General features: G+C 41.3%; 2 protein-coding genes across 2 annotated transcripts; both read left to right on the forward strand.

The window, feature by feature from the left end:
• The first annotated feature begins 5,579 nt into the window (after window positions 1–5,579).
• On the forward strand, window positions 5,580–10,411 carry LOC119409433 (DOMON domain-containing protein FRRS1L). The gene is made up of 5 exons (XM_037676320.1): window positions 5,580–5,812; window positions 6,116–6,200; window positions 6,687–6,825; window positions 9,166–9,412; window positions 9,487–10,411. The coding sequence occupies exons 1-5, from the start codon at window positions 5,608–5,610 to the stop codon at window positions 9,657–9,659; spliced, it is 849 nt and encodes a 282-aa protein (XP_037532248.1). The 5' UTR covers window positions 5,580–5,607; the 3' UTR covers window positions 9,660–10,411.
• Window positions 10,412–12,324: 1,913 nt separating this feature from the next.
• tmem245 (transmembrane protein 245) lies at window positions 12,325–25,886 on the forward strand. The gene is made up of 17 exons (XM_037676324.1): window positions 12,325–12,924; window positions 13,888–14,005; window positions 14,474–14,569; window positions 16,792–16,899; window positions 17,168–17,362; window positions 17,444–17,613; window positions 21,056–21,160; window positions 22,660–22,742; window positions 22,837–22,927; window positions 23,017–23,115; window positions 23,190–23,318; window positions 24,007–24,129; window positions 24,244–24,389; window positions 24,463–24,563; window positions 24,664–24,838; window positions 25,404–25,598; window positions 25,727–25,886. The coding sequence occupies exons 1-17, from the start codon at window positions 12,325–12,327 to the stop codon at window positions 25,776–25,778; spliced, it is 2,586 nt and encodes an 861-aa protein (XP_037532252.1). The 3' UTR covers window positions 25,779–25,886.
• Window positions 25,887–27,325: the final 1,439 nt, after the last annotated feature.

The following is a 27,325-nucleotide window of genomic DNA, read 5'->3' on the forward strand; positions in this document are numbered from 1 at the left end:
AACACGTTTGTGTTTGGTTAGTTTTAATGTGGTCTTGTTGTTCTTTTATATTAGACTTAAGTTTTGTGATTCCTGTGTTTTTAATTCTTCATGTTTTCATTCTTTAGGTTTACTCATTTTCTTCTTTACCATCAGTCACACTCCCTCCGCTTCATCCTCTTCAGTGTTTTTCCTCCCAGTCCTGCCACGCCCACCTCACCTGTTACTCTTTCCCAATTTGTCTCATCTCTAGTCAATATTCTTATTACCCTCGCCTATACATTTTGCCATTTCTGTCTCAAACATCAGTCTAGCAGCTTTATGCATTCTTAGTTGCTGTCCAGGCTTTCCCTTGTCCCATCATGGGTTTCTCCCTGCATTAACTTAAACTTAAGTTTGTTTTTGAGCTGCAGTGACCTGAAAAGGAAGAAGTGGGTAAAGAATATGGATGGATGTTTGTGAGCTCCTTGGTCTGCATTCTGAGTCCAAAACCTCCTATCAACTGTGACACATGTTTACCACTGGATAATTTATTTTAATATTTTGAACAGTTGGGAGACTGTGATGAAATGAAGACTCAACACAATCTGCTGGCTTCCTTCCTTCCGTGGATAAATAACATTTCTAATTGATTGTTATGTGTGTGAATGTTTCTGTTCTGTGCTCTGAGACGGCTTCTGTTGTGACGACTTGTCGCTATAGAAATAAACTGAATTGAATTGAATTAAACAATTATGCACAGACTTCCAGCTGCTTATCAATTTGTCACCCTTATACGTGTTGAGTTTTTCATTTGTACAAAAGTGTGAACTGGAGACGGTTTCTGAGAGAAATTAGAAAACTATTGTTGTTGATAAAAAAAATAAAATAAAAGATCTGAATTTTAAAGTTTTGGATTTGACAAACATTGTGCTAAACAGACCGCAAATAAACTGAAGGCAATACAAACTGGTAGAGGTGATTGCATGAGTGAGGACAGGTGAGATGACTGACGGGTAGCAGGTGTGAAGATCTGCACAATCAGGGGAACAATGAGTAAAGATTCAAAAACTATAATAAACATAACTGAAGAATCCAAACAACACTAAAAACACCAGGAGACAGAAAACAAACCAACGTTTTCTCCATAAAGTAATACCATGTTTAAACACAAACAATCTGTATGTAAAATGAGCTGTACATTATATCCAGCTTTGTGATATAAAACTTTAATTGCATAATCTTTTTGGTTTGCTTTAGACTCTGAGGTGTGCTGTGAAGTGACAGAGTGAAGAGGAGAAGTTGGTGCGGAGCAGAAATAAGTGATCGGTACTCTTTGACCAGTTTTCGGTCTACATGAGGTTCATATTGACCGACAGCCCTGACTAAGCCGTTCACATTGCTGCTGATCCCCAATAACATCCCTGGCTTACTTTGTGTACACACACACACACACACACACACACACACACACAGTTATGAGGCTGCAGCCACACATATTGAGCTGCACCGTTACACTGAGCTGGTTTGCAGGAGCTGCTACATGCGTGCACTCACAGGTGCTGTGTTTCTGAATGAATCCAGCAGCCATTGTTCGGCTGTCACTAACTCGTCTCACAGGCCCAGGAGACACACCACTGACATTTACCAGACCGCCCACCACCCTCACACATACACACATCCCCTCCCTCTCCTCTGGCTCTTTCTTCCTATCTTTCCCACTGCTTTCATCAAGTCCCTCGCTCATTCCCTCTCTCTGTCACTCCATCTTTATAGCATGATGTACGGGGACAGACGTGCGCGCGTGTGTGTGTGTGTGTGTGAGTGTTGTGGTAATGAGTGGCCCTTTAAGGCTATTAAGCTAAGATTGGTACGCCCAGAGTCCCTCATTACCCAGCAAGCATTGCCCCCTGCACGGAATGGTAATTGGTGAGAAGAGAGGGAGGGCTGAAGTAGCCGTGGAAATAATAGAAGGATAAACACGGGATAATTGGGCGGATCGAGACCAAGAGAGGCGATTGATCAAGATGATTTGTGTAGGTGAGAACAAACTGTGCAAAAAGCAAGAAGGTTAAAGGTCAAACATTGAGATTTGCTCCAATATGATGGCCTGTATCAATGTCCCTCTTCAGACCTGCTTTAAAGCAGAAATGCTTGATGCAGAATGTGACATGTAGCTTATCACGCTTTATGTAAATATTTTCTGGACTTCACATGCTCCTGTTTGTTCTCTCTCTTTCTCTCTGATGTCAGTCAGATTGTGATGTATCTAACAGTCTGCTGTGTTCGCTTCTCACAGAGCGCAACTCGAGCATCACCTGCAGGATACAAGCGTGAGCAGCAGCTGTTCTCGTCATTGTTCTTACTCTGCTGAGCCCTGCAAGGGTCAGCTGTCAAAATAACACACACGTGCAGGAACAATCTTCAGTTTTAGTTCAGTAACCCACACTCATGGACTTGTCATAAAACTGGTGTCTATATGTGCAACAGGAGATGTGCAGTGTTTTCTGTGTGGAGCTGAGGGGGATAATCTGAAAACACAGCATCATAAGTAAAACAAGTGTTTAGGGACAATCTAAAATTTAGAGCTGTGTTTATTAACATAGTGTTGTCTGTACTATAATTAAAACTATAATTAAAACCACAATGGACATTTAAAACTCCTGGTGTGTCATTCCAACAGTTAAAATGGAAATGTGGAGCCACATCTGTATATATATATATATATATATATATATATATATATATATATATATATTCTCAGATTTAAGCACTCTGTAGACGTTCCACTCATCCAAGCCAGAATCTGATTTCTTTGATTAAAATTGGACTGTTTTGTGGTTGGGTGGCACGGTGGCGCAGGCGGTAGAGCTGCCGCCTCTCAGCAAGCAGGTTGCCACAGTTCAAATCCCATCCGGAGGCCTTTTGGGGTGGAGTTTGCATGTTCTCTTTGTGCATGTGTGGGTTTTCTCCGGGTGCTCCAGTTTCCTCCCACAGACCTGCATGTTAGCAAAACGTGCATGTTAGTTTGATTGGTAATTGTCCCTAGGTGTGAGTGAGCGAGTGAATGGTTGTTTGTCTCATTTGTCTTTATGTGTGTCTCTGTGATGGACTGGAGACCTGTCCAGGGTCGCACAGTAATGGCTTGATATGGGCACCAGTGACCCCGCGACCCTAAAAGGAAGAAGAGGGTAAAGATAATGGATGAATGGGTGAGTGCACGCATGTATCTTATTGGTTATTGATCACCATTTACCTAAATATGGGGGGGACTTCTACAGATGCTTTTTATTTTACAGATTTATTTTAAATTTTATAGATTCATATAAAGTTTAAACTATTGTGTGCGCGTTAGCTGGAGTTTATTGTCCTTACAAACAACCTATGTGGGATAGTCTTCTCTGACATGACATCAAACCTGACCACAGTTTAAACCTAAAGTATTGTCGCCATCTTGCGGCAGGACAGAGCATTACACTAAGGAACACGGAACTTTATTTCTTTTATCCTGATACATGCTCAATAATCCAGGTAGAAAAATCCAAAAAAAGTTCAATCTGGTCCTCTGGACATTCAAAAATCAAGAAAACAAAAAAACAAAAAACAAAGCAAAAGAAACGTTTCGTCTCTCATCCAAGAGACTTCCTCAGTCTGAGGTGCTGTATTCAGCTCAGTCTCTTAAATTTCAATACCCGGATCCTTCTCCTACGTAGCCATAATGTTGTGATTGCTGCAAAATATGGTCTGACATTATCGTGCTGAAGAATGCAGGGTCTTCCCTGAAAGAGATGACGTCTAGATGGGAGCATATGTTGTTCTAGAACCTGAACATAGTTCTCTGCATTAATGGTGCCTTTCCAGACATGCAAGCTGCCCATGCCTCAAGCGCTCATGCAACCCCATACCATTAGTGATGCAGGCTTCTGAACAGAGCGTTGATAACAACTTGGGCTATCCTTGTCCTCTCTGGTCCGGATGACATGTCAGCCCAGTGTTCCATAAAGAACTTCAAATCGTGACTCATCTGACCACAGAACAGTCTTCCATTTTGCCACACTCCATTTTAAATGACCCCTGGCCCAGTGCAAACGTCTTAGAAATGGCTTCCTCTTTGCACTGTAGAGTTTCAGCTGGCAACAGCAGATGGCACGGTGGATTGTGTTCACTGACAATGCTTTCTGGAAGTATTCCTGAGTCCATTCTGTAATTTCCTTGACAGTGGCATTCCTGTTTGAGGTGCAGTGACGTTTAAGGGCCCGGAGATCACGAGCATCCAGTAGTTTTACGGCCTTGACCCTTACGCACAGCGATTGTTCCAGATTCTCTGAATCTTTTGATGATGTTATGCACGGTTGATATGATAACTTAAAAGTCTTTGCTATTTTGCGCTGGGTAACACCATTCTGCTATAACTGCACTATCTTTCTGCGCAACAATGGTGGAATTGGTGATCCTCTTACCATCTTGGCTTCTGAGAGACACTGACACTCTGAGAAGCTCTTTTTATACCCAATCATGTTGTCAATTGACCTAATTAGTGTTAATTGGTCTTCCAGCTGTTCGTTATATACTCAATTTCTTTTTTCCAGCCACTTATTGCTACTTGTCCCAACTTTTTTGGGATTTGTTGACACTGTGAAATTTTGAATCAACATATTTTTCCTTTTAAATGTTACATTTATTCAGACTAAACTTTTGATCTGTCATCTATGTTATATTACGAATAAAATATTGACATTTGCCATCTCCACATCATTGCATTGAGTTTTTATTCACAATTTGTTTAGTGTCCCAACTTTTTTGGAATCCGGTTTGTATATCACCTACAATTTTCCATGCCAGAGATTTAGATAAAAGCATCATCTTGAATTGGATTGTCTCCTAAAGTTAATCAGCTGATGCACTTCCATTTATTATGTTTTGTGGATTTTACACAAATCTGTACTATGGTTCATTATCAATATGATCAAGTTAACCCAAAATAGTTGATGGTAAAGTTATTAAAAAAAAATAAAAATTCTGGCGCAGTTACTTTGCGCTCTGAGTATGTGTTGGGGATTATTCTCAGCTACAACCACACTAAGTTGTAGTCGAGTACATATACAATTGATGGAGCTATAGTCATTTTTGTGTTTTTATATTTACTCTGGCTCTGGCGGTTATCTTGAATCGGGTTGACTTCAACAGTTAATCAGTTGTACATGTACATCCAATGATTATTATCTGTAAGTTTTCTTAAAATCCATCCAGCAGTTCACGAGATATTTTGCTAACAGACAGACGCATGAACACAGCGAGGATAAAGCTCGTATGTGATTTTTATTGAACGAACCGAGCCGGTACTGGACCGGTTCTGATGGCAGCACGTAGCAGCGGCTCATTGGATGTTCGGGGGGACGGATGGGCGAAACCATTCCCCCGGATGGATGAGATGACTCAAAGGCAGCTCCCCCTGCAGAGGCCCGGATGAGAAGATCCGGGTAATTTACTCATAAATTAGCCTCCTGCTGAGGCTGCGGGCGGGCGGACAGGACCCGGAGGAGAGTCGCTGCATCCGCGATGGATTTCTGTAAACATCCGGTACCGAGGGTCCAGCTCGGTTCTCTTTCTGCTTAGGTTCGTTTCGTCGCTCGCTTCGTTCGTGTCGTCATGGTTTCCGTGCCGAGGCTCGTGCAGCTGTCGGTGCTCATCATCCAGGCTGGGTGGCGGGGGGTCGCGCCGAGCCCCACCGAGGAGGGAGCGCTCCGGGCCGGCCACGGGGAGCGCGGAGAGCCGGGCCACCAGGAGCCCCACAAGGACTCCTACAGCACGTTCGCCTCCGAGTTTCTGGAGTCCAAACACCTGTCTGATGACGGTAAGGCTCTGGATCATTTCAGAGGAAGGTCACTTTATTTATTTAAAAATAATAAATAACAATTAATTTATTAATTAAACACACAAGAGGTCCAGCAGGGAAGAATGAAACTGAACGTGTGCTGTTTACAACCTGCCTCCTCTGCAGGAGGCCTTTCAGCACCCAGGCCAGCTCCCTGCTGGTTCCACACGCACGCGCACACGCGCAGGGCAGATGGCCTCTCCATTTCCGCTCCTTCTGATTATAAACAGCCATCACTTGTCTCTGCACCTCAGCAGGATGAATGTTTTTGCATCTTTGCAGGTTATCCATTCCCCACCGCCCCGCCAGTAGATCCTTTTGCCAAGATCAAGGTCAGCGACTGTGGAGTCACCAAAGGCTGCATAAGGTTAGAAACATCACGTCAGTAATAATCTGAAAATCATCCTTTATAAACAGCTGGAGCCAAAAACTCCATTTTTTTTTTTGTAACCTAAAATGAAATTAAATGCTTTAAGCGTAAGGTTATTTGGCCCAACTGTTTAAAGCTCCACATGCGTGGCTCCATTGGGGCGGCTGAGTGGTTAGAGCAGTCATCTTGCAATGCAAGAGTTGGAGGTTCAATTCCGCCAGCAGTCACATGCCGAAGTGTCCCTGAGCAAGACACTGAAACCCTCATTGCCTCCGCTGTGTGTCCCATTGGTGTATGAATGTGATAAAGCACTGATTAATCTTTGTACAGATCTAGTGCAGGGCACAGATTGTAGTAAAGAGCTTTGAGTGTCTTGATAAAATAGAAAGGTGCTATATAAGTAAAGTCCATTTACCTGTTCCACTCTGATGTAAATTGTTTGTCTCGTGTGATATAAGAGGATTGAGATGACCTTGTGTCCAGGTATGGGAAGCCAGGGTGTGATGCAGAAACCTGTGACTACTTTCTGAGTTATCGCCGCATCGGGACAGACGTGGAGTACGAGATGAGCGCAGACATAGACGGCTGGGTGGCTGTGGGCTTCTCCTCCGACAAGAAAATGGTGAGGGAACTTCTCTCAGCTGCATGCATGGAGCAGTCGCTTTATTTTTAATATGTTTTATAGTCATAAAAACTGGAAACATTCACTGTGTGCCTTCAAGCACAGGTGTTACGAGGGATAATAGTTTAATAAATGATTGACAGCTGTCTGAAACAACTTTGTAGACAAAAACATTAATTTAATGAGTCATTTAAAATTTTCTAACAGACACAATGTGTAAACAGTAACAGTTAATGGCAAAGTTTTAAGCAAAGCTGGTGCACAGTAAAGCACTCAGAGGGTTGTGAATGACAGCTTTTGCCAAACCAAGTTTGAGCTCAATATCAGTCAAAATGGCTGAGTTTGTCATTTTTGTGTTTCTTAAGGTCAGCTGGCTGTGGCGGCCATCTTAGACTGAACTGGCTCCACAAGTTAATCAGCTGTAGACACACAACTATTAATTACTATCTAAAGGTTTAAATGCAGTCCATCCAGTAGTTCATGAGATATTTTGCTAACAGAAAGACAAAGTTAACTTCAATAAGGGGCAAAGCGTTAAAAACAAATATTGTGTGATCAGTTTTAATTCAGGTTGGGGATCAGTTTCAGCTACTATCACACTAAACTTTAGCTTTTTCCTGAGAGTTTTGTTGAAATTTGTCTGCAGCTTCATCAGATATTTTGTTAACACAACAAAAACATGCATTCTGTCATGCACACACATAAAAACCCTATCGCTCGTTATTGCAGGTGGTAATAACTGATGAATATCTGCTAAACAAGAGTTTGTTTTTATTAAACTAGAGGAACTTTTATGCTTGGACGTGTGATCTGTGTGGGTGACAGCAAGATTTCTACATACTTTTGCTTTTCAAAGAAAACTAGAGAAATCACATTTCCTGCAAAAATGCAACATGAATGCTTACTGCAGAAGAACTTGCTGAAAAACAGCTGAAATTAGCTAAAAAAATGCTGAAATGTAGCTGAAAATGTAGAACAAGCCTAAATCAGCAGGAAAAAGTAGACTGAACACAAAAATATAAATGAGTGCAAAAAATATGGAATTAGCTGAAAAAGCTAATATTATAAAACAGCTAAATAGTAGCTGAAAAAGCAGAAACTAGCTGAAAAAAATTGAAAGAAGTATAACAAGCTCAAATTAGCAGCAATAAGTTAATAAGGCTGAAAGTAGCAGAAATTACCATGAAAAACTTTGATTTATCTGAAAATAGCTGAAATTAGCTAAATATGGTCAAAGGCTAGCTGAAAAGGTTGAGCAAGCTTAAATTAGTAGAAGAAAGCAGAAAGAACACGGTTGCTCACTTAGGCTTAAAGAAGCAGAAATGAGCACAGAAAAGTGGAAATTACCTGAAAATAGCTGAAATTAGCACAAAACCAACTGAAAAGTAGCTAAAAAGGCAAAAAGAAACTTAATTTACTTACTTAATTTAAAGTTGAGAGAGCATGTTTTTGCTGAATTAGGCTGAGTAAAGTTGAAACAAATGCAAAATCTGTGGCATTAGCTGAAAATGCTAACATTAGCACAAAACAGCTAAATAGTAACTGAAATAGCAGAAAAAGCTGAAACTTGCAGAAATAAGCTGAAAGGAGCACAACAAGCTGAAATTAACAGAAATAAGTTAGAAAAAGCAAAAAATGTTGTAGCTAGCAGAAAGATCCCAAAACAAGTACAAAACAGCTGTTGAAAAAACAGCTGAAATTAGCTGAGAGTAGCTGAAAAAAAGATTAAATTTGCACGAGGAAGCTGAAAGAAGCTGAAGTGGAACAAAATGTGAAAGGAGCAGTAAAATGTTGTAAACAGATGTAAAGATTTGAAGGATGTAAAATGAGCTCAATTCATTTTCTATGAGGAAAAAATGGCAGAAAAGACTAAATATTTCAAAAAGCTAAAGTTGCACCAACACCAAAAGCTGAACATTTTGATATAGGATTTGTTGAAATAGCTTAAAAATTGTGGAACGAGAAAGATGCTGAAAAATGTACGTAAGAAAAATGGCTCACAATAAGAAGCAAAACCTTCTTGGACCAAGATATTCAAATGGGTGATCCAACTTTATACCAGTCAAATTTCTGCCAAATTTCCCAGCTGTCCTTCTCTACATGAACTGTAAAAATCATGGTATATACATATTTTACATATCAGCGCCACAACACATGAAAGGATGGCAACAAACCTACACGTGAACAACAAGAATTAACGTTAAGAGAAGATTCTTCACTTCTGGTCGGAACTTTAAGGATTAAAGGAAAGATTTAGATCAATGCAGAAAGTTTACCTCCTCCTGATGTTACCGTGGAGTTTTGTGATCAAAGCTTCCTCGATGATCCTTGTTCCATCAGGGAGGAGACGATGTCATGGGGTGCGTTCACGACGATAACGGACGTGTGAGGATCCATCACTTCTACAACGTCGGCCAGTGGGCCAAGGAGATCAAGAGGAACCCGGCGAGAGACGAGGAGGGGATTTTTGAGAACAACCGGGTGACCTGCCGCTTCAAGCGACCGCTGTATGTCCCCAGAGAGGAAACGCTGGTGGACCTGCACCTGTCGTGGTATTACCTATTTGCATGGGGACCTGCTATTCAAGGTGAGAAAGGAAGCATCTCAGCCATCTTTGCATCTTTTTATCCTGCTTCTGTCACGCTTCTTCTCTGGCAACAGGTTCCATCACGAGGCATGACATCGACAGCCCTCCAGTCAGCGACCACATGATCAGCATCTATAAATACGAAGACATCTTCATGCCTTCCACAGCTTATCAGACCTTCAACTCCCCTCTCTGCTTACTGCTCATTGTGGCTCTCACCTTCTATCTGCTCATGGGAACGCCATAATGAAGCACAGCCAGTCACAGGGCCAGGAAGAATAAAAGAAGGAGAAGAAGCGGCAATAAAACCTATAGAGTGTCTTAGATATGTTAAAGCTGATAGACTAAATGTACATTACTCATCTTGACTCATAAATAACTATGGTAAGAGCTATGTACTGGAGATGTATTATAAAGGAGTCTTGTTAGTTTGAAACAAGACAATAATTTTCAGTGTTTATGCAAGGATCTATTTACTTAAAATACAACATTTGCATAACAGTGAGTACATTTTTCTGGTCTCTCAAGCACTGCATGAAGCAGAAAATGTGAGAAAGATTTTGGATCCTGCTGTTTACTGGCTGATAGATGAAGGCTTCCAGAGGACAAGAAAAAAAAGAGCCCAAATGCACATTTTTTTGGGATATCAGCCATTGCATCTTCCTCAACCACAGTGACTGCTTGTTCAGCAGCGCTGTGCCACTGTGACGGCATCCGACAGCCAGGCAAAGACAGATACACGACTTACTAATGCCTGCATGAGCAATAACTCACTGAACAGGAGCAAAGTGTGGGAGTGAAAAACACTTTCTGTGGGCATGTGTTTGTCCTCATGTTCCTGAAGTATTTTAACCTGTACTTAAACTAAAATGTCTGAACACGTTATTCTGTCAAAAAACAATCTGTCACAGTCAGAATACAATAATATGCAAAATACATTCTTACTTTGATTGGATAGATCACCCTGCAGCTCAAACTGTATAAAGCTAAAGTACATGACGTTACTATGATCACAAATAGTGTTTTTGGAGTTGTATCTTCATTGTCTACAGAAATGTTTTCACGTCGCTTGCTTAACTGCACAAACGAGGTTGGCTAAATTGTGTCATAGCATAAAACCAATGCTGATGAAGTTGAGCAGAAAGCATGGAGGTGGGAGTGTGGTGGTACAACACAAAGTTAGCATAAAAGTTGTTTGAAAACCTCTTAAGCCATAATTATTTTTGTATACTATCTGACACAATGAATCACTGTCTGAAAAGGTTGTGTGCATTTTCGTATAAAAATTCAAGGTGTGTTGTCTAAATCTTACAGAAATTTAGAATCTGTTCATGCATTTTAAAGACAAAGACAGACCTGGTCCATCTAAATCCATCTCCCATCTATCCATTATCTTTTACCCGCTTTTTTCATTTTGGGTCACGGGGGTCGCTGGTGCCCATGTGTGGCAATCACAATGCGAGGGGCGGGGTACACCCTGGACGGGTCGCAGGTCCATCACAGGGCCACATAGAGACAAACGAGACAAACAACCATTCACGCTCTCACTCACACCTAGGGACAATTTAGAGTTACCAATCAGCCTAACATGCATGTTTTTGGTCTGTGGGAGGAAACCAGAGTACCTGGAGGAAACCCACGCATGCAATGAGAGAACATGCAAACTCCACCCAGTGAGGGCCCCGGACCGGGATTTGAACCAGGGACCTGCTCGCTGAGAGGCAGCGGCTCTACCAGTTGTGCCACCGTGCTGCCCCTAAATTCATCTCATCCATGTCGAATAACAATACATTAAAAAAAAAAACGTCATGTGCAACATGACAAAAATGTTTTTGGTTGCATTAACTGTCAGATCCCTTTCCCCCTAAGCTTAATAAGTTGTTTTTTCTTATTTCTATTCTTTCATTTCTAGTTTTTTTTTTTTTTTTTTGCATAACATAGCTTGTTCAAAAAAATAATGTTCTGTTTGGATTAAAAAGTGTCTTTGACTGTAACCTAAACAACTTCAATTATTCACATGTTCCAGAACTGACCAGTACTCCAGGACTATTTCAATCTTTTTCCAGAAAATATAAAAACAAATAAATACTAAAAAAAAGATTGTAAATTAATTACAGCAGTTGCTTGAATGTCCAGTATGGAAATTTATAACTACAGAAGCCAATTTCCACCACTTTAAAGACACCAAAAGATCATTTTAGACAAAATTAGGAGCAAAAATTTTCACCCAGGGTCTCATAATTATATCTTATCTGAGGTTTTGTCTAAAACATGTCTCTTCTGAAAATTAGTCTCTGTTACTCAATGAAACTAACCTGTATAAATAAAGGTTGAATTAATATATTAAGTCGGTTATGAGACACTAAGTTCATTTTGACATTCTAAGTTATAAATATGAAATATCTCAAAATTATGACTTAAAATGTCATAATAATGACTTAGCATCCCATTATTATTGTATAATGTATCATAAGTATCAATTAAGTTATCATTTGAAGGTATTTTATAATTTGTTCATTATAATTATTAATTTAATTTATATTATTTTAAATTAATTAATTATAATTATTTATATAATGCTTTTATAATCAAAAAAATTAGCTTCCATGAGACGCTAACAAAAAAAGCCTTTAAAATGTCAGATAAAAATGAAACTTGTCCAGATGACATGTTTTAACCGTTTTTGTGATTTATCCACCTGGATGATTCAGTTTACAAACCCGTTTTCCTGTTGTTGTTTTTTTCGGTACTACATTGCCCATAGTCCACCTGGATGATTGAGTTTACAAACCCGTTTTCCTGTTGTTGTTTTTTTCGGTACTACATTGCCCATAGTTCCATGGGCCGTTCGCTAATCATACGTCACACGTTTTCTTCCTCACGCGCTGGCTAGATCAGTCCGAGCTGGCAACATGGCAGTTGAGGAGGACTCGGGGCCCGAGCCGGCTGCTGCCTCCACCCCGGAGACCCCCCACACCGGGCGGCCTCAATTTGTTTCTTTCAGCGAGAGCGTCCAGCCGGCCGTCGGGATGGTGAGCCAGCTGCTAACCCACCCGTCGTCCTTAAAGTTTGATAAAAACATCAAACAGGCCTTCTACAACACGGGGGCGATGATCTTCGTGGCTATCTGCTGCGGGGCGGCCGTCCTGGTCTACTTCATCCTGGAGGCCTTCCTCCGCCCGCTCCTCTGGGCCGTGCTCTGCGGCACCTTCCTCCACCCCTTCAAGTACTCCCTCGCCCGGCTCGGCCGCTCGTGGCTCAGCGGCCTGCAGGACACCGGGACGCCCATCGTCGTGGGGACCCTGCTGGTCCCGGTGTGGGGCGTCAACTACGGGGTGGAGGCGATGGGCCGGCTGGTGCTGGAGAGGCTCACCGTGCTGCTGGTGATCGGAGCCGGGGCGCCGCTGCTTTATTTCCTCTACCTGTTCTGGAGCGTCATCGGTGTGCAGGTGGTCCTGGGTCACGTCTGTTGGGTCATCGGAGTCGTGCTGGACTGTTTCCACGTCGCGTGGGTGAGTGAAGAGTGGGAGTCAGGGTGGGGGAGTCAGGTCACATGGCTGTGAACAGTTTACAAAACACCATGGCTTTCACCCCAAAGCTTTTTTTATTTTTAATCAAAGAATACTGTGAATATAGTATATTATATAGTATTTATACTTTGAAAAATATATATCGTATAGCTACTACTATATCAGGTTTTAGCTCAACATCTGTTAAACTGGCTGAGTTATAGCTGGTTTTATGTTGGCTAAGAGTCAGTAGTTGTGACTGTCTTGATTAAAATTGATTCCTAAAGTTAATCAGTTATAGGTCAAACCACTGAGAATTGTTTTTAAATTCCTGCTGTTCAGGAGATATTTTACTAACAGACTTAACAAATAAGACAGGGACATTAACGTTATCGCCTCAGGAGGTGGGCGAGAACGGTGGTTGATGCTGAACAATTTGCAAATCTTGAAGCTATAAACGCCATAAACTCATATTAGACCTCTCTAGCAGCAGTTTTATTCAATTTGCATTAATTGCACAAAGCGTTTCTTGAAACACGTGACTGAACTTTGTCAGTAAATGGAATTTCCAGGGTTTTAATCGATCAATCGCTTATCATGCCAATACAGATCTTCGCTGTCTGGCCCAATCTGAATCACATGAGTGTTCTGTTCAGACTGCATGCGCTCTTTCTTCAGGCGGTATCCGAATCACAAAATGTTTAAAAATAGGAAGGAGAGCAGCGGATCGAGTTACTCTGAAACATGGTTTTGTGTGTAACGTGGAGGCAGCTGAGATCTTTGTGGGCACTTGGCTATAGATTTGAAACAGCTGCAGATGTTTTGCTCCTTTTTAACAACAACAACAATCAGAAAAATGCAGTTTTATCTCTGCTTCAACGCCCCTAAATGTGAAATGAGCACATTTTCCAAAAGAGCTCTTAAGTAAAACAAACTGATTAATTTGCTGTGTTTGTTTGTGCTCAGGTGTCCGGCGTTGTGGTCGGCTACTTGCTGGCGGTTTGTCTGAAGTGGAGTCCTCGCACCGAGCGGTACCTCAGGGCTTTTGCTCTTCCCGTCTGGGCTGCGCTGCTCTTCTATCTCGGTGAGCATGACATTCTGGAGGACTTGTTTAGACACATTTTGCTCATACTTTTACACAAACCGCCCTTTTGCTACTGGAGTAGATGTCTCCTTACTTTGTCCACCTGAGTGTAGGAGGTTGCAGAAAATGAGCCAGCACCATTATTTTTCAAACGGCAGGTGTTGTCCCTCCACATTTACAGGACAGACTAAAGAAAGAGGAGAAAGTCGAATGTATTTTTAGCACACTTGAGGCGTGCCGACAAGCGGTGCTGACCTTTAGGTGTACAAGGTGAATGCAGGCTTTTAGGAAGAAGTTCACTTCTTGGTGTAAAAATTGCATTTATGGTGATTCTAACTCTTTAATTTTTATATCAAATGTGGTTTTCGTGTCCCAAAGGTCACTATTTCTGTTGTGATGATGGTCAAACCAAGTTTCTCTTTGTTTATAACCCAGGGTTCTGATTCATGGTTCTGGATCTGTTTTCAGTGTCTCTCACCGGCTCATGGAGAGCGCCCATATTTGTGGTTGTAGTAATACTCCTGATCGTGGGCTCTCAGGAGAAACCGCCCATTTCTGAAAGAGGTAAAGATGCCTATAACACATCCTGACATTTACCTTCTCGTGGACGTCAATAAATATGGTGGAAAAAACAAAAAGTGTAAATTGGATGTAGTAGTAAAGAGCTATTCACAACACGTACACTGAGCTAAACATATAGACCAGGGCTGTTCAACTGGTGGCCCAGGGGCCAAATCAGACCCATGGGTGAGCTCATTTCAGCCCACCAATGGGTTCATTTTTAAATGAAACTAAATTTTAAACCATAAAACAAACTTACTTAATGACAATAACTGCTTGATGTCTGGCTGCTAAGCTTTTAGCTTTCAGTAACTGTGGCCCCTTTATTAATTTAATTGAATATCTCTGATATAGACGTGAATGTAAGATGAGATTCATCTTGTTCAACTTTGAAATAACTCAGATGGTCTCTATGAATGAATACAAGAGCACTTTAAAAGTCAAAAGGGTCAAATGAGCTTGTGAATAAATGTGATGAATGTCTGCTGGAATGATTTTAATTCAGCTGCTCTGATCTGTGGAACAACGTTCCCAAAATAACTGCACTAGAATCAGTCCTCCTCATTCTGTAATGTTGGTCAGAACCTCGATCCAGTTACGTCCATGCAGCTTCTACAATTCTAATGAATGAAGGTCTTAAGAGGAAAAATCAGCCATGCATTTCTTCATGTCTCTATTTTTATGTATTTATTTATTTATTTGTGTGCTCAATAAGCATTTTTTAATGACGCATCCTAAAAATCCTTCAAAATTTGTTATTTTGTCAGAATCGTTCCAATTCCTCGTGTAATTCTACAGGAACATTATTAACCTTTAGTGTTCTTTATGAGGGGGGAAAATGGACCACAGTGAAATCCCAATATAAATGCATATTTTGATCCCAATATTTATCGTATAAAATAATGCATTCCTTTCAGTTATGTTTTTATTATACCTCTATTTTTATACTTTTAGATTTTTCTATTCTCTCACTGGGTCATGCTTTGCTTTTTACATGTGAAAGCCTCTGTAAAAATGACTGAGACAGTCTATGATTTAACCCAGAAGAGGTACACCTTTCCTGTCTGAACGTTGCTGTTGAGTCTCATGTTGTCGGACAAAATAGTTTTTAGATACAAACGGCAAAAACAAACTTGCATGTTGCACAAATAAATGACATTGTACAAGAAAGCAGCTCCACATGCATGAAGAATCGGACGCTCCACGGCTCAGAACGGCAGACCACCATGGTCTGATTGAAATCAGGACGTCATCAGTGAATACACCAGGCTGCGGCAGCTGGGACTCTGTCCCGTTCAGCACAAGAAAAAAAGTCACAAAGTGGCGTTGCTGAATGAGCTTTGCTGAAAGCTGAGGAAGTTGAAACCAGCTGAACAGCTTTCATCGCTAAACTGTTGATGCGAGTTGAATTTGAACGGCTGTCATTTGCTGAAAGAAGAAAAATAAAAGCAGAAAAAAGGCAGAATACTGTAGGAAAAACTGAATAGAGCAGAAATGAGCAGAGAGGCCAAATAGATTTCACCAAATCTAAAATTGTCAAAAAAGAAACAAATGAGCAGAAAAAGTTGATATTAGGGGAAAAAAGTAGCTGAAAAGGTAAAAACAAACTGAAATGGGCAGAAAAATACCTAAAACTTAGCTGTAAAAGCAGAAAAATGCTGAATTATGCTGAAAGAAGCTGAAAAAAAGAACAAAAGCTGAAATTAGCTGAAAACAAACATAGCTGAAAAACAAGCTGGTGAAATCACCACAAAGAAGCTGAACCAGAACAAAAGCTGAAATGAGCAGTAAAAGGTTGTAAACGGCACAAAAGATTTGGGAGATGTGAAGAAGAAAACGGCTGAAAAAGCTAAATATTTTAAATCATAAAAATTGCACAAATGCCAAAAGTCATAGCAGGAATGTCCTGAATGAGCTGAACATTTTGATAAATGAATTGATGAAGTAGCACAAAAATAAGTTCCTTCCCGAAAAACGTACAGAAGAAAAATTGATCTGAAAAGTGAACACTTTTTATGCACTCACCCAATAAAATAAAAATAAAAGCACCTCCATGTCCAGCCACCAAAAAACAAGACCTCGTCTTGGCTACCGGCTCTGGTAGAGTTAAAGTTTGAACAATAGTATTTAGTGACGTCTGTAAGTCTAACAACACCAATGCAATAAAATAAGTGTTTTGTTTTTCCATTCCCTCAGCTTGTTTATTAATGGTTTCCTCCCCACAGGAGAGCTGCCGGGACAGATGCTGTCATTTGCTGCAAACACCATTTACATGGCCATTTCCTGTAGCAATCTAAAGCCAAAAACTGAGCCTGGTGAGAACTCCAACCCCGGTAATAAATAAATAAATAAAAAATTAATGTTTCTATTTTATTTAAGCACAGATGACAACATAAAGTAAAGACCAGGTGTTTCTTGTGCACTGTAGTAATAGATCGATCAGAATTACTTTTGTGTAAAAATTTTAGAACACCAAGTTATTGTAAACAAATAAAAAGTATGTTTTTGTTGGATTATTTTTGTAATTTTAACAACTCTTGAAAGGAACTTTAACAAAGTGTTTGCCATGTTGCTTTGAACTTCTTGCCGTCTCCCTCCCAGACGGCGTTCAGTCAGTCGGCCCCCTGCCCTCCACCCCTGGGTTCCCCCGCTCCTTACAGCCGGGGCTCCTACACAGAGAGAAGAGTAACCGTAAAGCCAGCGACATCTACTTCATCATGCTGGTCTGGGCCATTGTGCTCGTTCAGGTGTGGCTCAACTTCTGGATCCTGCAGCTGCTGCCAATCCCCGTGGCTGGTAACACACAAACCCACTCAAGATCCAGTTGTTTCATTACAAAGAACTACTAAACACGTGTCTGTTGCCTTGACGACGCAGTGTGGGTGCTGAAGAAGCTGGTGGTCCACTTCGGCGTGAAGAGCTTTGCAGAGCGCACCCTCAGCTCCTGGTGGAGCGTGCTGGAAAGGTTTGGGCGTGAGCGTGAAGAAGCCCTGCTGCCTGGACCAATCAAAGGCCTGGCTCAGTTCCTGCTGCGCATCGACACCAAGGTAACACCTGGACACACCGGCGCAGCTGAAACAAAATGTTTTTCAGTCCTGAAGCTCTTGCAGACACGTTTAGTGTTGCACTGCCACACCTTCTGAGCATTTGCACAGATCACTTGTTGCTATCCATCATAATTAAGATCCTCAGACAGTTTTATTAAATTACACACGCTCTTCGGACATGATGTGCAGACGTACACTGCATGGATAAAACAAAATAAGTCACCACGTTAATTTAACAAAATCAAAACAAACTGATATTTCCCAACATCCATGTCAGACTTATCCTATGTAAATATGATATGATAAATATCTTATTGGTGTTACGCTCAGATATTGACAAAACATCACAAGAGAACTTAAAATTAATTTAAGAATAATTTTAAGCGTTTTGAAATCCTGGAAGGATAGTGGTGAAGCCTTGCACTGTAGAAATGTAGCAAATCTTTCGACATAAGAGCAAATATTACGTTTTCTGTTTAACAAAAACACAATATAGTTTGACTAAACTGCTGTGTAGTTAAAACGTCTAACCGTAAGGAAAAGGTTGTATTTCTCAGGAGAACTGGATTCTTTTGCTGTGATTTAAATACAAAAATAGCCACGGAGCCTGAAGAGTCCAAGTTTCTCTTGTTCCAGTTTTGCTCAGTTCTGCCTCTAAAAGCCTAAAATCGGAGTCTTGTCCTCATCCAGACTGTTAACACGGAACAAAACAAACGTTTTAATAAACTTTGGGACTCAGAATCAGTTAGTTTTTCAAACCAGGACAAACTTAGTGATGAATCTGACGCCTTCTCATCCTAAATGCAGGTAAGTGTTTGGACTGAACTAATCGAGGTTTCTTTATTTACCGTATTTTCCGGACTATAAGGTTCACTGTCAATTTTTGAGAAAATGAAAGGATTTTAAGTGCACCTTTATAGTCCAAAAAAAATACAGTAGTTTTTCACGATTGTCTATTTTCACACCCCACTCGTGAGGCCAGTCCCCCCTCCCCACAAACGGTCTGCTCACTCAGCTTGAACCGAGGCACAGAGCTTTCCAATAACAATCTTCCCAATGTCTCTTTCTCTCCCCCAAGCTCTGGCATTGGCTTAACAAGCAGGTAATGAGTGTTTGTGTGTGAGAGAAAGCAGTAAATGAGCTTCAAGAAGGAGCGTCTGTGTGTGAGGACATGTGAGGACATGTGAGGACATGTGAGGACATGTGAGGACACCTGGTAGCTGCTTGGACTGGCTTTTTTTTTTTTTTTTTTTGTCTTCCCCATTCACCGTCACCTCCAACTCATCTGGTCTGTTTTGTTGCTGCCTTCCTGCTTTTATTTCACAGGAAAGCTATAGTTGGGGGGGGGGGGGGGGGGGGTTGGTTTGGACTTTGTTGACCCCCCCACCCCATCTGTATCTTTGCTGCTGATCTTAGCTGACAGATTTGTCCCGAAAGTGTGTGAGCTGCATGGAGAGATGTAAATGGAGCACAGCGGAGTAGAAGGGTAGAGCTTATCCAAGGCCAATTCTTGAACCACACACATTTAATTTTTTTATTTTTTTTGGAGTATGTTTCCAGACTGGGCATAAACAAAACAATGGAAACACTTCGTATGACAATAAACGCAGAATGAATACGTGAGTCCACGTTGAAGGAACTATACCGCCCTGACTTCGTCAGGAAGCTGCTGATTTTAGGGACGAGGCTTTACAGTTTGCTTAGTAAAATATTCAAAGTTATTAAAAACTTTTGTAATAGATTAATGTAGTTTTTCCACCAGTGCGCCTTACGTTATAACTTAAAGATTTCTGAAGCTGTCTAGTTTACAGCTCTGTCAAGTAATTAAGAATATAAAGTACTTTATTAATTTACGTTGACATTTTTGTTGAACAGGTGTAGAATCTATTTATTGGCTGTTAGTGGCTCCTAATGCTGATGATTTTACAACTTTTTATTATTTTATTAAACATAAATCGATTGGCTTGCAGGAAACTGCTGAATGTAAATATTTAGACCGATGTGAGTTTTTCTGTGTCCAGTGCTGAAACTGTTCTTTAAAATCAGGGCAGCTGATGACAAAAATACAACACTGATTTTTTTTTTTTGGTTGCCTAATAGTTATATATTTTTTAATAAACATGTATTTAACAACACTTAGGAGAATTTGGACACCTATAAAATAACTAATAAAAATGGTTCTCACTTAAAACGACTAAATTTGTGGCTACAGTCTGCTGTATCTGCTGCCTCAGCTTCGTGTTCCTACTTGGTAATTGGTTACGTATGCACAGGCTTTCAAACAATAAAAAAAAGGCAAATATTTGCTGGATAAAGTGGTTAATGGGTTAAAAAACTAATGTAGTACTGGTATTAAAATTTCTGGTAATCCTTAGGTTGAAGAGCGATTACTTCCTGTTGGGGATGTCCGTTTCTTAATTTGACATTTTGTTGATAAATCTAAAAATCGGGTGCAAGTTCACTTCTTTCTGACGTGCATGGATGATAAATGGATAAATATCTCAGCAGGTGCGTTTCTGTAAACTTGTAAATGGACTCTTGGTGCCCGAAACGTAGAATTAAAACCCCGACTCAACAAATTCAGTTTATTAAACTCCTAAAACAGTTGAGCTGGTGGGTGTTTAATTTATTTTATTTTGATTTGAACCTAGCTCTGCCTGCTCTGTCGCGGGGTTGTGAATTCAAGCACCGAATGAAAACTTGAAGACTTGTAAATAAATTCCAGGTTTATACAGAGCACTGAATAAATGTCTCCAGGGATTAAACTCAAAATGAACCTGAATCACGTCTGATGTTTCCATTTTTTTGTTAACCTACTTACTGTATTGGGGGGAACTGGGCTTGTCCTAATAATCTTCTCCATATACGTAAGGCTGCATTGTGAATGAAAAACAAATCCTCTCCTCTAAATGATTCTAATCATTTCTAAATGCAGTGGGACCTGTGCTGATTGTTGTATCCTGCCTCCCTCCATGTAATAACACATTTGGTGTGGCCTTATGACCAAGGAACATCTGCTAACTTGTTCCAGTCACTCCCCATGGACTCCAGTAACTCTAATCTTTTAACACCAGCCTCAAAAAATAGGAGAATCCTTGTAAATCAAACATCGAGAAACCTGAGTGAAACTCCCAACGCTTTACAAATTGGTTTGAATTAAATTACAACTATATACAGTATTAGTGGAAAAATGCAGAGGGAAGAACAGGAGAAAAACTTTTTTTTATTATTTGTAGGCGTTAAAATGTGGTTGAGTCAAATTCTTTTCCAACCCTGTGAGAATGTAATTTTATTTTGAAATAACTAAAGGTCTTCCTGTGGGAAGGACACAGGTTTCTCCATGTGTCTGATCATTGTGAATGTTTGCTCCTTCAATGTTTTAACTGAATACGTCTTCTACTCCCCTTCCCCCGTTTGTTTTTTCTTCCTGTTTTGTCCTCAGATGATCGTGTGGTTGGAGCGATCGCTGGATAAAATCATCAGCATCTTCATCATCTTCCTCCTGGTCACAGGGACTCTACTTATGGCTCTTCTGCTCACTGCTATGGTAACTTATTTTAGGTTTGCTTTATTTTACAGCAGGCAGGCAACCCAGGTTACAGCTGTCATTTCTAACCCGAACCTGGAGCCCGACCTGGATTAGGGCCGGGCCGGTCCATAATAATTTGCTTAATGTGCGGGTCGGCGTTGAACTTTTGATTGCTTCAGCAGACGCGCACGGCTGACCATCCAATTATATGACATGGGTTGCCATACAATCACCAGCCGCACGTGGCCATTTGACCGTGTGCTGACGGGCCTTGAAGGAGGTAAAAAGTTCAGTTAAGCTTCAGATGGACTACTGCCAGCGATCCATCAGCTCAAATGGATGGTCATTCAGCGACACGCGTGGACAATGACCCATTCATCAGAGATTTAATTCTGTCATTACAAAAAGGGGACAACAGGTGAGATCACAAAATATTTGACATGTCAGAGTAGGGTCCGTGTATGAATGATGCAGAATGCAGTCAGAAGCTGGGATTAATGCACTTTGATGGCCATGAAAGGACAAACACCTCCTAAGCTCTGATCAGCCGCGTGCGTAGGCCTGTCGCGATAAACAATAAATTAATTACTCGCATGATAAATGAAAATTATCAACCTCATTTTCATATATCAGCTTTATCGTTTCTTCATGTCTCTCTCTTTCTACTGAAGACACTGGATGACAAAAGGCTTAACTCCGGTGCTCTTCACTGACCCCTCCCTTTCTCTTTATAATCCATTTTAACGATCCAAAATCACGTTTTTGGATCGTTAAAAGCAGCTAAGCTGAGAAGCTAAGCTATGAGCTAAGCTAACAGGCCGACCTCTGGGAAAAAATCTCCCGTCTTGTCGAAGCTCCAAAATTCACAGTTGAAACCTGTGTTTTTGAGTAAAAAGTTGTTTTTCTCTGCAAAAGAAGCTGAGAACTTGTTTACTGATTTTTAAAAATTTTTTTTTAAATTAAAATATTTGTGTGACAAATCTATGCTAAAGTGCTTGAACCACACAGAGCGTCCACCATTTTGAGAACCAGAGGGAGACAGCCCATGTCAAGGGTCCTCCCTCCCATTTTTCTTAGAGACACGCTGCTCGCGCCCTCACTATCCATCCTTCGGCTCAAACAGTCTTCGAAAAAAGGTACTACACACAAAACAAATTAACCAACGTTTCTTCTTAAATTTGACAATAATTACTAATTATTGTCAAATTTCAAACAATATTATCGTTTATCGCAATAATTTCTGAGACATTTAATCGCCCAGTAAAATTTGTTATCATGACAGGGCCTATGCGTGTGTCCGCCGACCTTTAATAATTCTAAGCAGTCAAAGCTTAATTAAAAATGTCGGGAGGTTTCGGGTTTGGACCTGTAATTACTGTTATTTTGTTGGATCGGGTGGAGTTTGGAAATGATGGCTACAGGCTGGGGCCGGGTCGGGTCGAATTTTTTGGACCCAAATGCAACTCTTAACCCAGATACTAAAGTAGCTTCTTTTATTTTTCTCTTTCATCTTTAAGGTTCATCATGAAAGTGCTCACATCGTCGAGGTCACCAGTAACCTCATCAACGAGACTCTGTCCAACCATCCAGAATGGGCCAAGTTGGGACTTTTTTCTTCTTTTGTTAAACAATCGGCTGTTTCATTTTCTGTAAATACGCAAATATTTCTGTTTCTCTTGTGCTCCTTTCTGTAGTTGGCTTCCAGAAGCTCGTGTTGTGCAGAAAGCTCTGAATTCAGCTGCTACTAACGTGTATCAGCACGGGAGAGAGTGGATCACACAGAAGGTTTTAAAGATCATTCACTAAATATTTAAGATGATCACTTTTTTTCAAGCACAACATGCAACAAACTTTTTTACTACTTTTGTGTGCAGCTTCACAAGATGTTAGGAGATAAAGTGAACAACACAGCAGTGATCGAGAAGCAGGTTCTGGAGCTTTGGGACCGACTGTACCATTCCTGGTTTGTGAAGGTAAAGAGAGCGAGCGACTTCCTGTACTCCCAGTGCTATTGTTGGTCTAAAATATCACCCACATGTTGACGCAGAACACGACCTTATCCGGGCGCCACCGTGGGCAGAAAATGGTCCAGAGACAGAACAGCTGGTTGGGGGACATCTTGGACTGGAAGGACATCGCCTCCTTTCTACAGGAGAACATCGAGACTCTGCTCTCGGTACGTTTGGCTGCGTCTTCTGCACAGACAGAATTATTTTCATGTGTTTAATAATCTGTGGACCCATTTTCTCCCATTTAGTAATACTGATGATTAATTTGAAGATAATTTGTCAAATACCAACAAAGTTCAGTCAGTTCATCTGGACGGTTTCTTTTTTTGTTGACACGTTTCATCCTTCATCCAAAGGACTTCATCAGTCTGAGGAGCCACAACAAACTCGGTCTCATAAGCAGCACACTCACGTAGTGGACCAACCAGTTTGCTGGTGATAAGATGGTTTCTGGGACCCACCCTCTCCCCCGTCAACTCCTCTGAGGCAGCCATGGCCAAAGTGGTTCAAAATATCAAAGTTCTCAAGAAACCATCTCATCACCAGCAAACTGGTTGCTGCTTGTGGAACTCAGTTTGTTGTGGCTCCTCAGACTGATGAAGTCCTTTGGATGAAGGATGAAACGTCTCAACAACAAAAAAAAAAGAAACCGTCCAGATGACCTGACTGAACGTTGCTGGATTTTTTACCTGGATTATTGAGCATGAGCTTTGAAATTAGTCAAATAATTACACCTGTGCCGCCGCGGTGCTACATTGACTTGACAAAAATAACTGGAGGTTATAAACCACTGATGTCTTTCTGACTTTGTGTTTTCATGGATTGTTTTCCTGAGAATTGTTTTTGTGTGTGTAGATTTTGGAGTCTCTGTGGGTGGTGATGAGCAGGAACGTTGGCCTCCTTATTTCCACCACCACCACGCTCCTCACAGTCTTGTTCCACAGCGGCACGGCTCTGCTCAACTTTGCTCTGAGTCTGGTAAGAAACGCTGAATAAATGATCTCAATACACAACAAAACACGTTTACGTGTCGCGTAGCTTTAAAATCAACACTTTTTAAAACCGATCTTGAAATGTTTTGTTCTCGTGCAGGTGATTTTTCTCACCACTCTGTTCTATCTGCTGAGCTCCAGTGGCGAGTACTACAAACCTGTGAAATGGGTCATCAGCCTGACGCCTCTGTCTCAGCCTGGACCCTCGTCCAACATCGTCGGCCAGTCTGTAGAAGAGGCCATCAGGTCTTTATCAGCTGCAGAATCCAAACGATACACAGCCATGTGCTTGCTGTAACTTGTCGCATGTTTGTTTCAGAGGGGTGTTCGATGCCTCTCTGAAAATGGCCGTCTTCTACGGCCTCTACACGTGGCTCACTCACACCATCTTTGGCATCAACATCGTCTTCATTCCGTCTGGTGAGTCATCGTGTTCGCAGCAGATTGTGCCATAATCCTGCACCCGCCAAGCTGCACTCAGGGTCTGTGTTACATTTAAATCTGTGTCCTGGGCCTGCAGCTCTGGCTGCCATACTGGGTGCCGTGCCGTTCTTGGGGACCTACTGGGCAGCGGTGCCGGCTGTGTGCGACCTGTGGTTGGCGCAGGGTGAAGGGGTCAAGGCTCTGCTGCTGCTCATCTGTCATCTGCTCCCGACGTATTTTGTGGATACAGCCATCTACTCTGACATATCAGGGTGTGTATGTGAGCGCCACGCTGGCACATTTAATAAACTTTCTATGTCCGGTTTTAAAATGGAATCATGAAACCGATCTAACGGTTTCATGAAGTCCATCGTTTGGGAAATTCCACACAGAACCACCACCAGACGGCAGGATGCTCAGGTCAATCATAACTGTAGTCTCAGTCGAAGTCATTCATCAGAGTTTTAATTCTGTCATTACAAAAAGACGTTAGAGTGTCACAGACAGCAACAGAGGATGAACGAGGGAGAAGAGAAGCCGAGGGTTGGAAAGAGTTGCTGAGAAATCAAAACGATTCTTCCTGAATTGCCCTGAAGGATTGTTAAATCAGAGTAATAAGTGGATTTAGTGTGAGCGGTACAGTTCATGTAGTTTGGAATATGATTTTTGAGCATCTCTTTGTGGATTACAAGAACATTTTTTTAATAGATGCTCAGGGCGTCCACCTTGCCGTAGCTCAGATGGAAACCTGGGAGCAGAGTCAGGAGAGAGAAGTAGGATGGTGCTGAGGCTTTTATTTGGCATTGTTTAAGTATTTGTGTAATGACTCTTCTTCAGGGGCGGACACCCGTACCTGACAGGTCTGGCAGTAGCAGGCGGGGCTTACTATCTGGGTCTGGAGGGGGCGATTATTGGGCCCATCCTCCTCTGTATCCTGGTAGTGGCGGCTAACATCTACAGCGCCATGCTGATGAGCCCCAGCTCTGCACTAACCACACCGGTGCAGCCAAACTGGCCCGTCCACCCCATGAGGTACACATACACACACACACACACACACACACACACAAAAGCACACACACGCACACACACACACACAGCAGATTAGATGTTTCAGACAAAAAACTAATGTTGTATTGTTCCTTCGTTGTGATGTTCAGGGCCTTCGCTGACTCCACCCCTTCAACCCTGAAGACCACTGAGACAAAGTGAAAGGGGTGTGTCCTTGTGGAACATCAGCTGGCTTCCTATTGGCTGATTCTTCGGGGAACTCGCGCCCCCCTTTGGAGCTCGTGACACGCTCTGCGAGGTCGACCTGGACCAAGAAGTGACGACGTGGTGACCCCTACGCTGCCTGCTTACCAGAGAGAAGGGTTCAGAACCCACTCTGTTCATCTGACAAGCAGAAAGTCCTGATCCAGAACCTGGAGCAGAAGGATTTCTAACGGGGTAACAATTAGCTGGTGACCAAAAAGGCAGATTTTCAGACTGACCAGCTCAAAAATTTAGCTTCCCCTCTAGTCAGTGAATGCACCAAAGCTAAGCAGCTCCTTCAAACTAGCAATGACACATCTTTGAATAGGAAGTCTTTACTTATCCAACTTTAAAAATGAGCATTTAGAAATAAATTTGGGGCAAGCGCCTTTAATTTGCAATGGAGGGACTAAAGTTGTGATTATTAAATTGTAATTTGCCGTGAACACACTTAGAACAACAAACACTAATATTTCGGCTACAGTAGTGTAAATGTTTGAGACTCTTACTGTGAAGGATTAAAACCAGTTCTGCTCAAGCAGGTGTAGTAAACCACACCTCACGCTGCTTCAAACATGTTGTTTTGCAATTAGCCTAATAAAAGTGCACCCATAACCCTCGGATACAAGAATAATAAAATACAGATGCAGCTTCACGAGCACAGTAAGATCAACTTTTTTGTTTTACTCCCTCAACATTGCAACGATTTTTTACTATTCATCCCACTTTAATCTTTAAAACTATAAAAAACAATAACTTTCTCCACAGTTTTTGTTTTATTGATAAGATAACAAAAAGCAGTGCAGAGCTTTGCAAAAAAATCTAAATTTGGAAAGAAACCTGCCGTTGGTTGATTGCGATGTTTAGACATTGATGCTAATGGCATCATCTTAACCTGACACATCTATTCAGTAATTTTTTGAAAAGGCCTAAAGAACTCGGGCGTTGTTTGATTAGTTGTAAAATATTTCTCATCCCACCTGCAGTTCCAGGGTGTGTGTGTTGCTGCACAGATGTTTGTGGGCGTGCAGTATTTGTACTTCCTACCTCTAATTCATTCGTTTTTTGCGAAGGTGAACTGAAGAGTCGGACGTTTGACGGTTTATTTCTTCCTAATTGAACATGGTTTATTTCCTGTGGTGGTAGCTGTAAGTTATTTAAGGTAGAGTTGAGCCAAAGTGACTGCTGAGTTTGTTCAGACTGAAAATGACTACTGTCAGGATTAGAGGTCCTGTATTCAAATAAAATGGTTTTATTTATTTATTTGAAACATATACATCTTTTTAGCACAAGCAAGCTTTTCGATAAGTTTTCGGCGCTGAAGCACTTTATCACCAGGTTTCACGTGATGTGACTCCCAACGACTGCAACAGTTTAGAGACGTTACGTTTTTACTCACCTCTGCATTTTTTGAACTCCCCATTTTACTGAGTTAAAGCATTTTTTTTTTGTTTAAAAGTTTAAAGCAGTTTTCCTGAGCAGGTATGTTGTATTTATGTTGAGTT

This window comes from Nematolebias whitei, chromosome 5, assembly GCF_014905685.2.
Source record: "Nematolebias whitei isolate Nwh7 chromosome 5, NemWhi1, whole genome shotgun sequence".
In the NCBI taxonomy this organism is placed as follows: domain Eukaryota; kingdom Metazoa; phylum Chordata; class Actinopteri; order Cyprinodontiformes; family Rivulidae; genus Nematolebias; species Nematolebias whitei.